We start from the raw sequence: 15,162 nt of genomic DNA, 5'->3' as shown, positions 1-15,162 counted from the left end.
ACTATAATTTATTTTTTCAAAACAGTTTTTTCTGTCTTATAACATTTTTTTAAAGATTGAGCGACATGTTTATGACACACTGAAATATTTTTTTTTAACTATTGTCATCCAGTATATAACCAGAAATAGAGACGAAATGTTATTTAATTTGTTTGAAAACTATTCTGCCAAATCATTACGGTGACAACTGCGCTCCGATTGGCCAGCCCGAATTCGAAACTATTGACGGGTGTCGTCAATTGTTTTACTTTAAAGAGACCAGTTGAACTTGAACTTTGCTATACTGGACGAAAATACAAAAATTACATATTTAATATATAACTACCGATCAAATGTGATTCCGTTTGTGTTGTAATTAGATGTTTTGCTATTTTTCCCACACCACCGAATGGAACACCCCCATTATTAGAGATATTACCTTTATTACATAAATACAGAATAATTTTGGAATATCCGGAGACGTACACACAGGCCAGTTGTTGACGCTGTACTATTTCAGCTTTCCAATTTGTGATTTCAGCGCAAACGAGAGTACTCAACGATTGTAATCAAGTGTGAGACAAATGTGAGACCATAATAAAAAGCATTGATCAACTCTGTCAGAGCAATTGTGAAACGTGGATAATCCAGGTGGAGGATTTTAGTGCTAAGTTTAATGGTGACTTAGCTAGTGTTAATGATAGCTATGGCAATATGGAATCGCTAAAGTAATTAACTTGTGGAACGTGCGATGTAGTGTCAGCGATTTCAGAAAGAAATGTAGATGTATTGTTGTAGCATGAATGGTTAAGACTTTAAAATAGAATATAAATTTTTAAATAACAACTTTTAAATAAGAATGAAGAAAAGTTAAGATTGTTTATTCCGATGTTGCAGGACTATTGCGACGAACGGCCGTAGGTGAAGTAAAATATTTCGTTACCTTTATCGACGATCATAAGAGATGGTGTGAAATATAGTTAAGCGGTGAAAAATGTAACGTTTTTTTACAACCTTTAAATTATACAATGGTCACATCGAGAATTTGATAAGGCGAAATATCAAATGTCTGCAGACAGAAAATAAAGGCGAATATTATAATTGAGATTCCGACGAGTTCGAGACTTCGAAATAAGACAAAATATCAAAAAGATATACAAATTCTGGTGAGGAATGGACAGGACATCACCACCAATGAACAGGACATTGGTGGTGATGCAGATGTGTATACTAATTTCGCCGGTCTTTCGCTAGGTTTCTAGGCAAATGCTGTTGTAACAGAAAGCCATGTAAGAAATTGTTGTTCAACTAGAAGTCTCAAGGTTGGAATTGCAGTGCTTTGAATTACCTGTGAATTTACATTATTCAAACAACTTTGGACCAAAGGCACTATTTTAGACAAGACAAAAGGACAAATTTGTTCTGCGCATCGTGAAAGCGCTCTTCGCAAGATAACCGAGATACAGCTTCCTGTAGTAAATGTAACCCTTCGGTTACATTTACCATTAAGTTTCATGAAGTCAAGAGAGAAGAAAGAGAAAAGAGAACTTGAAGTTTAACTCATTTGAAATTAAAGAGGGAATCTCTGTTTCTGTTCAAAATCAATCAGTAACAGTACATGTATAGTTTCATTCCAAAAATATTAAGTAAATAACACTAGCATTCGTTCGATTGATTACTCATTCGTAATGTAAGATTACTGTGAGAAGAATGAGAAATAAAACTCTAGTGGTCGTTCTTGTAAATAGATATTTGTACACGTTTATCAGTTACAATATTTGTTTCAAATACCGTATAAGTATAAAAACAATATAAAGAGCTAAACGGGTCTCTACGGAGTTTTGTCACAAACCGTGAAAAACTTGGATAATAAAATAACATTTTTGTTTCACTATAACTTTTAAACCATGTAAATGGCAATGTTGTTTATTCAATCGGAATTTGACCCGATTGATTATACAACAACCCTGTCTGTGAAAGTCTGTTTATTTTTATTTCTTGTAAGTGTCATATCAATCACAGTTTTTCATAATAAAATGGTATTCTTCTTATTAAATACTATATAGAGTGTTATAGTGAATTTAATCTAATTTATCAGGAGTCTCATTAAAAGTTAATTTATGTAACTTCATATGCAATGTAATTCAATTTGTATTATCACGGACTGTGATAGACAGATAGATGGAAAATTCTTTGTTGTTAGCACCACATACAAAGGGAGATTACAGGACAAAAATTAAACACATTATCAGGGTAACAATGGGCGGTCTTATCCCTTACAGCGATTTCTTCCAGACAACCTTGGGATGGAGAGAGACTGAACATGAACAAAAGCGGGGGTGCTAGATATAAACATTTACACATACATATACATAGAAATTATTAAACAACACACTTACACGTATAAATATACATGCATATGTATATAATAATATAATATCAAATTGTGTTGCCAAAAGTAGATAAATAAATTCGAATTTTTGAATTAACATTTTCATAAATATATTGTGATGTTAGTTCAATAAAAGTACTGCATAGAAATCACCAACACTATATTATAGCTTTGTTACAAATCTACAATAATTGTACAATTTGAACTTTCCAGTATTTGACAAATACCAGTAAATTATTACGTGAAAATTAAATCACACTCAAACTATGCAGTGCAAAACAATTTTATTACATAACATTTACATAATTAGATCCAAACATGAGCGAGGACAAATGTCTGTTTGTATAAAATAAGTAGATAATATGGATCTCGCAACCCATAGAAATGCGCCACATTAGCAAAGTTACAGACCAGTACATTAGCACTATTAACTTGATTAGTGTATTACAATAGACTTGTACATCTATGGGCTATATGGGTATGGGCTGATCATCATCGGCATATGACCTAGTACAGGCGAAGCCACAAATCTGTTGGCTGATTGGTTCGGCACAGCAAAGACGGTCGCAGTCACGAAGGGTAATAAAATCCGCTCGATCAGATCGGTATACATCGAGACCGCAATAGTAGTGTTTTTAGACAGAGCGACCCATTTAAACTGATCCAAATGATAACGACTCATTTAAAATAAATGAATTTAGAAATTATGATGTTATAGTGTTTAATTTATTGAAATTTTCTATTTTACTCATCAAAACTAATTCTACTTTTAAAATGATTTTGTCTAAAGGAAATGTAATTTAGCATATTTTCTTAGATTGCGATTGGAAAATAGTTTCAATATAAGGAAACCGAACCTATTCATTTTGGAAAAAAATACATGAAAAGTATACGAGAAGAAGTATTATGAGAAAAAAACACGAGAAGTTGTATTATTGTTGTTAAACTTGTTAATAAGGAACAACCATACGCAAAATAGGCGCTCAGAGGTTGCGGACTTTCGTGCGTTACACTCAATAAATTCTGAAAACTAATGTCATACGGCAAGCTAAACAAAGGGCTCACTTTTCATACACCACAAATTGTGCCAATATTGGCACACACTCTTAACCTTTCATCTGTAGCATAATAACACTGTGAAGAGTTTTTATTTTTATTGAATATCATTGAAGATGTTTTCACAACCATAATATATTATGTATATTATGGTTGATGATTTGAAACTAATTGTAATTGCAAGTGTACTCACCGCAGAGGACAGTGGCCCGGCCACTCGCTTCACCGGGCGATACGTAATCTTTCTCGATCGCTTATTTACCTATTTTTTAAATCATGTACATAAGTACTAGTATTTTTATAATTTACTAATTATTTACATGAGTTAGAAAAGTTGACTGAAAAAATATTTTTTATAACTTAGATTCCAATTGATCCAAGTACCAACTTGGTACCAACTTTAGATTACATGAAAGTAGAGCTAGAAGTACCTAGCTCCACAACTTGTGGCAGGCTCCGTTCCGGAGCCAGCCACAGATATGCAGATTTTCTACTGATCTAGACTGATGATCTACCAATCACGCGCTCGATACGATACTCCCCCCGTCTCTACTCGTACCCTGCCACCAAATAGATCGAAAATGCATAGGTCATTGTTCAAATGGTTGCCGGTACCTGTGGCATGTGTAGTGCAAGTCAATGACCTTTGGTTCAAACTGGGTTACCGCAATTAAATAAAAAATAAGAATTTAGGGAAATTTTTTATTTTTTATTTTTTTAGTGATTAGGTTCAGTTTCGGATATAGAATGATCTCTGTAAATATGGCGAGAATGCAAATCAACACATTGTATATCTATTTTTTTTAAATATTCCGCTTAATATTGTTACAAATATTAGACAAATACAAAGATAAATTCCTCCGACCAACTGGACACGGACCAGCGACTGTTGTCTCAACGTGGCTACCGCGCTGCAAATTGGACTGATCGAACCAGCACATCTTACGAATTTCTCTATGTGCTTGTTGTGGGTTTAAGCGATTTTTATTATGCGCCACTTGTGACAACCCATGAAATATTCTTCATGAAGCCAGGCACCTTTACAGCAATCCACTAATTTATAAAAATATGACTTGTGTCTAATTTGACATATAAAATAATGTTTGTGACACGCACTGGCGAAATGCGTAAGCCGCGCGAAGCATTAACGAATCGATTACAGCTAAAATAAAAGATGACTTCCTCCAGTTTGTCATTATTTAAAATTTCCTTTGTTTTTTCATAAAAAGTTTTGTTTTTTGTTTCTTGTATTGTTAAGGTTTCATAAAAGGTTTCCACCGTTGTGCATCCAATGTAAAATATTAGGCAATGAATGAAAAATAAGGACAATCATAAAAATAAGCTACTTCTTGTCGTGTCCAAAAGTACTGTTTCTTCCCAGGAATTACGTGATATTCTTAAACAAAAAGCTTATGGACTATTTGATGACTATTTGGTAATACTTTTGACATATAAATGATACGGAAGAAATAATATAAGATAAGAATATATTTTGCAAAATGAACAGATTCAAGTTCTAACTTCGCAAAATGATTTTTCAAAATGTAACGAATAAGTTACAATTTTTATCGAAATACGACTCATGAAAACTTTGCATTTTTCGTTATTTCTCGTAGTTCCCGATTTCGCCAGCCACACCCAGTTAGTAAATTCACCTTTTTACACCCCCTGTATACTTATATAAGTATAACGTATGTATGTTTGTATGCGGCGGCACAGTTGTGGCACCTGAGGTTTGTTGAGACGTCTAATTAGAGTATATATAGCGTGACTTAGTGGTATTTGTACGTTCATTAGGTTTAATTATCATACAATAGCAGTGGAGTTTTACATACACGATGGGACGCTATTGACACATTGTTTACCCTGAGGTCCGTTCGCCATTTTTCAGTCCTGCCACCGAACTGGGACACCTCATCTTCAGGGTAGAAAGAGCCTTACCGTGTCGAAGCCGATGTCGTAGTGCGAGCCCTGCACGTACAGAACGGGTACGGCGCGCCGCCGTCCCAGTGCCTTCTCGGATAGCGTGTTCCCTGCAATGCAATCACAACGTTTTATGAGAGCCACACTCCCAAATATTAGATATTCCGCTACAGATAATTAAAAGTTAGAAAGAATCATCGGATTTTTGAAAAAGTTTGCTTTGAATCTCTTTTGTAAAACAAATGTAGCTCTGTATCATACTAATACAATGGTTTTGAAAGTTGAAACTGACTTCATACTCTAGACGGAATAAGAAGCAGCTATATAAGTAGGTAGTAGTACTTTTTATTACATACTTTATTTTAGGTATACGTTTGTATAGGTTTTGCAAAAAAACGTTTATTTTATGTTGTTAAAAATATTACAGCTACATAGGTTCAATCGTAGGTATGTAATGTAATGGAAATCTGTGCGTGTGCGTGTTGCGGTATTTAGTCCACAGTTAGAGTGTGGACTGTTGGTGAATGAAAGCGTCAAGTGCACGGCTGCAGTAGTCTACATACCGCGCACCCTAGTAATCGGTGCCGGAGCGTGTTGCGAGCCTTCAAAGAGCAACATGGGAGACCTCATCCTTAAAGGCAGGCCCCCCTGTCTGATACTTTTTACTTGTACTTTGTGTTTACCGCACAAGACAGTCGAATTGAGAACCTTCTCCTTTTTTTAAATCGGTTAAAAATATGTATGTTATTTTATTCCGCATTTGTTGTATGTCATAGGCATGTCATTAAATTATAAAAGTAGCTAAAATAGACCAATGTATCGGTTTCTAAAGTGTTTTTTTAATCGCGTACGCTGCAGAGCTGGCAAAAATTTAAGGTGATGTACATTCAAGAAGACGTTAAGCTGGATACTTTGAACGGTTGTTATCATAAGTAGCATACAGTTGAATTTAAATCTTAGATATCAAACACTGACATAAAATATACTTATTTCAGTTCTTTCTATTTTTGAACACTTTAAAAAATTCAGCGAACAAATCGATACCTCCTATGAACACTTCGCCAACTTTATTTTTGGTCATTTTCTGTTATTTTTGTAAAAAGCCATATTTATTTACTAATATTGTGCTCCCCAAATTGTGTGAAATTAAAAAAAAGAAATAAAGAAACAAAATTGGAAAAAAACGAATTTTGTGAAATAAAACATAAAACGAAATAAAAAAGAACGTGTCAAAAAATTAAGTTGGCGCTGGTAGTATTCTTTGGAGGATAAATACAAACAAAATTAATGTAAGGGCACTCATAATAATAATACTACACAAGGATTCGCCCCTATATTCGTAACCATTCCAAGATATAATAGTTCAAAGCTATGAATTTTCACAAGACAAATAAATTTTGTAAAGTCACTTACAAAGCACTGACACAAACAATATAATTACTATGACAGTAATTTCATTATTTATTTATTATTCATGGCGATTCTAAATAATAGGACTAAATATATATTTTTTAAATGCAAGAAAAAAGTTGTTGCTTTAAAATTTTTAAATCTAATGCGTTGAGTTCCTTATGGGACAGTAAGTCATAATTGTGTTGATGCACGAGCCTGTAGTCACCTTGAATAAATTTTTCATTATAAAATATAAGGGAAACTGAGAAATATGGTACAACTACGCGGAAAGAAGTAATTAATATCAATTTATATCTAAGTGAACTAACCTCTTGGACCGAGATTCGAGGTATTTTTGTACGTAAGGTAAATAGCCGGCAAGTATGTAATATATCACCACCATCAACCTATTTAAACGTCCCACTGCTGGGAACGGGCCTCCTTTCAGGTATGGGTAGGTCATAGTTTACCACAAGGGCCCAATTCGGGTTGCGGACTTCACACGTTTTCTGAGGGTTGTGAACCTTCTTCGGCGTGCAGGCTTCATCACGATGTTATTCTTTACCATAACGCTCATGACAAATTTCAAATTAAATCGTAAATTTCGAGAAACTCAGAAGTGCAAGCCTGGATTCGAATCCACGGTATGCTTGAGAGGCGTTAGGTCAAACCATTAGGCTACCAAGGGTTGTGTAACATAAAAAAAAAAACAAAAACTTTAAGCTATGTATCTTTATTCCTTGTGAAATGTATAAGAGCTCTCAGATTCACTGTATGAAAATTCTCATTGTGGGTGGGTGCTTACTTTGTACATGACTGTACGATATAAGTAGGCAGTCGTGCTTCATCTTTTTTCACGAAATTATCTGAAAATTTCTGAACCTTAGAGTGTTTGTCTCGTACGCATTCCATTATGAGTTGTAATCCTCACGCCCGCAAGTTTCTGTAGTAGTAGCTCCCACTGCTGGGCACGGGTCTCCTCTTAGGAGAAGTTTAACGCCATATTAACATTATTATTCATCTGATTGCGATAAAACTTTCTTAAGTTGTTGTGCTCACGCTTGTAAAAGTTTCTGAAGTATTGGATTCCACTGTTGGGTGCTGGTCTCAAAGAGAGGGGTTGAAAGGGTTGTAACCCTAACTAGCCGTGAACAGGTTCACGGTAATGAAATGGGAAACTTCCGGTCCACAAAATTTATTAACGAAGTAAAGTTTAAAGAAAGGCTGTAACAATATACAGGTAAATGTAAAAAACAGGTATAACAGTATAAAATACTCTACACTTTATTATTAAGGCACTCACCCCTAAATGGGCCGAGAAACTGAATTACAGAAATAGATACATGAAGGGTGTAGACTTATTATTACACATGATTAGCTTAGTAACAGCTCTGACTGTTGTGGCGGTCGAGCTGGGAGTGACCGTGGTACGAAAACAAAATGAGAAAGTGAAGGAATATGGAACAATTCAAATTTAAAATTTAAATACAAGTAAAATAAAAAAAATGATAAGATACAAGCGGAGAGAGGCGATACAAAGAGGTGAGATGACGGTGTAAGGAGGTCACACCGTCACAGGGTAATGCCATAATGCACTATGCTAGTCCACGGGTTGGGGACTTAACACGTTTTCAGCCGCATTACAAGTGCAGCCAATGTAATATAAAATGAAACGAATTATCATTAGGGTTTTTATGAACTATTAATTAGTTGCATCAACTATCCTACGACAAATGATAACTAACATAACGACAAATAACATAACATTACGACGCGACAAAAACTGTGCGATTGTAACGCGCGCGGTGCGTTTATTAAGTGCCTGCTGGCAGCACTACTCTATGTACTTCATGTATAAGCTATTTAGGAGAGTTTTGATTTGTTATCTATTATATTATTAGAGTAACAAAAGTCTGCTTTTGCCAACGTTGAGAAAATTACCCGAGGTCACCGTGACCGTGTCAAGGCCGGCAAATTACGTTGCATTACGATAATGTAGGTACTAACATAATATGGCGGATTGTAGCAGTGGCTTTACGTCCCGTCACGTCGTTGATATTGAAAAAAAATCCATGTCTTGAAGTATGAAATCAAATAATTTATGACTATGTTATCGTCAACCGATTTATGTGTCCCACTGCTGGTCAAGGGTGCCACTTTCAAACGAGGGTTTAGGCCATAGTTCGCCGCGCTGGCCCAATGCGGGTTGGGGACTTCACACGTTTTTCGGGTTGTGAATGTTATGTTATGGCTATGTCAATTTCAGAAAAATTCCAATTACGGAAAAGTACAAAAACAAGTTTAAAAAGGAAATATTATATAATAGGTATACACGTTTACACAATGCTGTTGGTTTCAATATAGTCAAATATCGAAAACTTATAACTTGTATATAATCATGTATGAGATATATGTAAACAAATTTATTAATAATAATAATAATATTTATTTCATTCATATACACACACAGCAAAATCAAAAATTGTTTTCGTACGTTTCTATTATTGTATGTACGTACGTATAAAATGCTTAAACTCCCGAATCCCAAACTAAGCAAAAGCTTGTATTTTGGGATTCATTGTTCTTCCAGTCATTGGCTATCACTAGGTAAATACAGTACCTACAACCAAGAGGTAAAAATTTATAGTTTAAAAAAAAGGCAATTGCTATGGTATCTAAGTATAAAAACTACGACAATAAATAAATAAAAAAAACTAGTAATGTTAAAAATTAAATATATAAAAAAATAATAAAAAAGAATAATAAAGACAGTACTTTCCTGTCGAAGTGTGAACAACAGTAATGGATAACCGTTTTCATTCAGTATACTTAAAATAAGTTACAATTTGTAAGTCAATGGTGGCAATACATGAACTTTGTTTAAACTTGAATTTGTTCAAGAGAGAACGTAATCAGTACAGAGTACTAAAAAAACCGACCTCAAAAGTCGTTCATCCCCTAGTTTGCCACCCTTAGAGGTGGACTATTTTTTTCAAATTTAAATGGGACCACTTCTGAGGTTCCCTCTTTCCAACAAAGAAATTATTATCAAAATCGGTTCACAAATGCCAACTCAGAGTTATCGCGTAACATACATACAAAAAAAAACATACAGTCGAATTGAGAACCCCTTCCTTTGTTTTGAAGTCGGTTAAAACAAAAGACTTCACAAAAATAAATTAGATTACAACATAACGCGCTGGAAAACTTTAGCATACCTTTTTAACTTTTGCATATTAAAGTTCCTTTATATAATTTTTTGTAAGATTCTTTTTTATTTAGTAAAGAAAAGAAATACATATTCACAAAGGCATTAACTACCTTGCAAGTTTTGTTGTATGTTAATATGTAATACGTTAAATCACCGTTTAGTGGTGAGGGGTAAGGTCACCTTTTTAACAAGTTCCGTCGCTAGGAAGGGGAAAAATGTGTCCGAGGTTGAATGGCTGATAACAGTAACTCACCCTTTAGTTCTCTCATTGTTACAGAAGACTAAGTCGTTTACGAGATCACTATGTATCTTATTGTGGGGTATGACATTCGCGAGCACGTTATACCGGTGACTGATCAACGCCAGATCGCCTGGCGAGCGTGAGCGTCTATGCGGCTTAGCGGTCGCTACTGTCTTATATCTATTTACTATTCTCGATCAAGGAGGTCGCAAAATCAATGGCTTCAAGCACTTGCGATTTTTTCTCATTGAGACGGAACTGAACCGAATTAAGTTACTCTTGAAGTACATGAAGTATAACCGTTTTGTGGACCTACGCTATTTCTATGTACGTAGAGGCAATTACTAGGTACAACGATAAAGAACAAGACTATGACAGTTACCGATTTTAATAAATAATCTTTACATGCACTAAAATAAAGTAAACTAGTATACATGGAGAGTAAATACTGTATATGTATACTATACAATATATGCCCAGTATTTACTCCTGTTCACGAAAACGATGCTAGTGACGTCCAAAAACATTTCGAGTCCAGAATTTTAATTAAGTATCTACTATCACTATTGTATTTTGCAGGAACCGGGATGGATACATTGTAACAACGAAGTCCGGTCATAGAGAGACTTCTCTAGATATGTACAGAGAGGATAGGAGAGAGGGCAGTTTGTATTGAGAGCCAATTACATTTTTTTAAACTTTTTACTAAAGGTCTTTGTATTAAGGAGCGTTATACTCCGTTTTATAATAGAAATGACGTAAATGAGCAATGAATGAAGGTATGTTGCAGGCACAGGACCTAACTCGAGTACGAACTTGATACGAATCTAGAGCGTGTATTTACGGTTGCATTGTTTCTTTGCACCGGCGCGTGCACAGCGATCACGGAGCCGGGCATCTACGGATCCGTGAGGCGACTTGTTTGTTGCTTACTGCGACTACATCCTTAGACAAATAGGTCGATAGTATAGGTTATTTACAACTTTCATAATATAATTTTATCATTAATGTGGTTTTTCCTGAGTGACTTAACTAGGTTATTTCCAGACAAGTAATTATAATTACTGATTAATAATTACATGCAATTACAACACTGGAAAAGTTTCAATAAATCGAATCTTGCTTTTTAAGTGACGAAAAGTAATAAAGCTGCGGCATGCTTAGGGATACCGAGCCGGATGCCTTGGGAATGCTTCGGCAGCCTTTGGCAGGCTTCGGGATGCCGAGTGCGACTATACGGATATGCGGAGCGAGAGAGGCAGAAAGACTTTTTTAACATTTTGCTTCTTTTTGCCGATAACTCATACAATGATGCCGCTAGCAAAGTTCCTTCCAAGTTACTTCACTGCATTCTTGACGTGAACAAGAAGTCTGGCGATTTACCGGGCTCGTCGAGCTTGTAGTGTCGTAAAACTCAGGTGCCGAGTTTTTTCTGGCTTTCAAGCGCTTGTACCGCGTGTCCATAAAATCTAGTCTTCTCCTTAGGTTCTGAAAAACTGTCAATTGCAGCCAGTCCCTAAAAAAATGGAGTCGTACCGGACCCATGAACTATTTTCCTATGGTAATAATCATTTGTAGACTTTGTGACAGTATGAAGTGTATACTAAATACCTAGCCTACAGCTGGAGCCTCGAACACCGTCGTCGTATAGCTTGCCTTTTGGCATTTTATGGAATACATTTCTGGGAGAGTGTGCAGGTAGTACATGATTCAATTCCGCTCACTCCTTTTTGTCACTGGTCCACCAAAGGCGGCAAGGGATTTATTTGATCCTTATACTGTAGGTGTTCCATTACTGCGCTAAAGCGTTTTGCTTCTACGGTCATTAAATGCGTAAGATTTTCAGAAATTAAATATGAGGGAAATTTCGACGTACGATTTATCTTTTAACGACCTAATATTGATATTTTCTGTTAGTATAATTAGATAATTCTAAACAAGTGTGTGTACTATCTACATTCATAAATCTACTTTTTGTATTTTGAAAAAACCAAGTCTACCCTACACGTGCATTGTATAGGACACTACATCCATGCTCGATTGGAAGCCCAAATATTAATAAAACCAAGAGCTTTCCCATTTTCTTTCTTCTTCTAAATACGCACATTCATGATGAATGTAGCACATTGCCTGTAACTCTATTTCCGCGGGCATGTAACTCGAACCCTATTAAAGAATAAAAGGGCATATCTTGTGTTAGCTGTCTCTATCTCCGAGTTTATTTTGACTAAACTATGACAACAGCAAACCATATTTTATAAAATGTACAGGGACAAGTTACTAGTCTCCTCCATTTGAGAGTATGAGACGTAGTTTAGCAAAGTTTCGAAGTATTTAATCAAATTCCGACTTTCTTCGCTTTCACTCTAAAATAAGTGAAAGCTAAAATAAAAAATTAGTACATAAAAATATTATTCGTTGTAGTATTTCAATTCCGGAACCTCATACACAAAAGATATAGTAATTAATTCATTAAATTTCTAGTTAACGTAGCAGTTAAGTGTTATGAACCCTTAAGCAGCTGTTAATATTGGGCCATTACGCCCTGACCTAGCCAGGTCTAACGTAACAGAGCACTCATTTGTCACCGCTTTTGTCGGAACCGACAAATCGTATTGCCAGCTTATAATATTATATGAGACTTATTGTGCGGACAATTTAGTTTTTTAAGTGTTTAAGTCGTCGAGTGTTTTATTTCACCAAATAGGTAGGTGTATATATTTGTAGCACTTTAGGCAAGAAACGCGTCTAACTCACACCTTTTGTTCTTTATAAGTTGACAACACAATTGTATAACAGTGACTTCCTATTGTTTTGTTGCATTGAGTAGACAAGTTAACAATACATGTGTATTTTTATTCGAAGACAGGAAGTACAGAGCAAGAACATATTTATAGCCATTCTACTTTGCCGGCAAAGAGGCTTATCTTAACAAAAGAACCTTCTGGCTCTTTGTGTGCTTCGAGGCTCAACGACGGGCGGAAGATGTAATATCCTTTGTAAGGACATTGAGAATAGTATTTCAATAAGCATTCTGCAAATTCAAACTTTCTCTTTCCTTTTGTAATGAAAATATGCGCGTAATTAAGATTTAAAAAATTCTATTCGTTTTCCACTTGACGAGGTATTCAACTGACCACCAGACAAGCTGTGTTGCGAATTTTCAGTTGCAGAAAAGGGACAAAATAATTATGGATTACGGGATTTGTAGCACATACATGCCTAATACAATTACTTACATATTCACAATCTAGGACTTAAACCATCTGAGCATTATCTATTATGCTATTAAAATAATCCTCTAGAGACGAAATCCAAATATATCTGAATAATGTGCAAATAACATCATCAAACCACGTGAGATCGATAAGGGTCATAATGTGATGCACTCGAGGCGACGACGGAGCGGCGCGTAATACGGACATATATGTAACTATTGATAGGTATTTAATTACAGTTTCTGGTTTCGATATCACGTCATTTATGCTTGCCACCACTGGTAGCTAACGTATTTAAAATTTTAATACCACTAAAATATGTAATAAATTCGATTCCAAAAGATTTATGTAAACAAATTTTCAGCAGGTTATTTTACAATGAGATAAAAACCAAAATGTATGTTTCCAAAATTAAATTTAAGATTATGATCTTAAATTTAAATTAATGCACAAAAGTTTCATGTTTAGACGTGTTTTTATATCGTATCTACTTATTGGACATGTAAACATTTGTTACTCTAACAACATAGAGAGGGCTGAAGACATTTGTACACAAAATTAGACACAAATTTGCGAAACCATGAAGTCTCGGTTCAGAAAGCTAACGAAATTGGATAAATGTTTACTACGCAGATTGATGGGGTTTGTAATTTAGGGACGGTTCAATTTAAATATTTTTAAATTTAATTTCGTTCTGTTGGACAATATTATATATTAGATATTTATCTTTATATTTACTAAAAATTTCATTGATTTTTCGTGGACAATGCTACGCTATTATTCCAGTACATTTGAGTAACGATTCCAACCCTGTAATGGTTCGTGGTACACGTTGAAAATATCGATTTGGAAATTGAGAGCTTGTGACATTATATCTTTAAAATGTATAATCCTATACTAAAACAATTTTAAGGCTATCACTTCGGCGAAGTCGATATATACGTATGAATATCTTTATGAAGTACAAGGTGTAAGTAATTAACGAAACAGCACATTTAATATAGAAGAAAAGAAAAAAGGAGACATCATTGTTCTTCCTTATTCTTATAAAGTCATAACATACATTTTATACGTGCAGAGGTACAGACTAAATTAGAATGTACTACCATTTTCCTTTTTCTGTAGTAGACGGTTGAATAAGTTCAGCGTTGCGCTCGCCGCTCCGTCTATTTGGTATTATAATTTGCTTTAGACTTTTCTTTATTTACCTGCCACAGGGCAGGTAACTGAAATAAAAAAATCTCAGGATTTATTATCCCGGCGTTTTCGCCTGCCTCGGGCGCTGCCCCCCGCCCTTCATCGTAACTGTGCCTTGCCGAAACCATACTGCCTTCCATGTCGCGTTTGTCTCTCTGTCTAATTAGTGTTTTATTACTTCTGTTTTACGTTTACTTTGTGTCGTACTCGTCATTTTATATGATTTGTCGGGAGGTTTTATATGACTACAGACTGATACAGGTTTTTAAGGATTATAGGAAAGATATTTACGAGTTCGTTGTCGGTTCTACAATTTCAATCCATATTACGGCACACGGTGGTAAAATCATGTTTTTACGTATTTCATGACATTTCTTATGGTTAATAACTAATTTGAAATATAAATGCAATGTTCTAAAAGACCATATAAGTACCTATATTAGCCAAAGTATTTTATGTGTTATATGTGTATTGCAAACGAAGTGACCTATTTCGAAGGTGACAAAATAAAATTTGACGAATAAATTACTTTTTTTTTTATTGAACAATTCCC

The 15,162-nt window shown here is 35.0% G+C and overlaps 1 protein-coding gene across 1 annotated transcript in view; it reads right to left on the bottom strand.

Annotated features, from left to right (window-relative positions):
• The window catches only part of LOC113226677, a 109,769-nt gene that overhangs the window by 16,645 nt on the left and 77,962 nt on the right, over window positions 1-15,162 (bottom strand). Inside the window, exon 2 of the mRNA XM_026459401.1 lies at window positions 5,369-5,460. Coding sequence (XP_026315186.1) covers window positions 5,369-5,460 — 92 coding nt within the window. The remainder of the gene's footprint in view (window positions 1-5,368; window positions 5,461-15,162) is intronic.

The sequence above is a fragment of the Hyposmocoma kahamanoa genome, unplaced genomic scaffold (genome assembly GCF_003589595.1).
Source record: "Hyposmocoma kahamanoa isolate Upper Pololo Valley unplaced genomic scaffold, ASM358959v1 100021, whole genome shotgun sequence".
Lineage (NCBI taxonomy): Eukaryota > Metazoa > Arthropoda > Insecta > Lepidoptera > Cosmopterigidae > Hyposmocoma > Hyposmocoma kahamanoa.
This window is presented reverse-complemented; position numbering and strand designations above follow the sequence as displayed.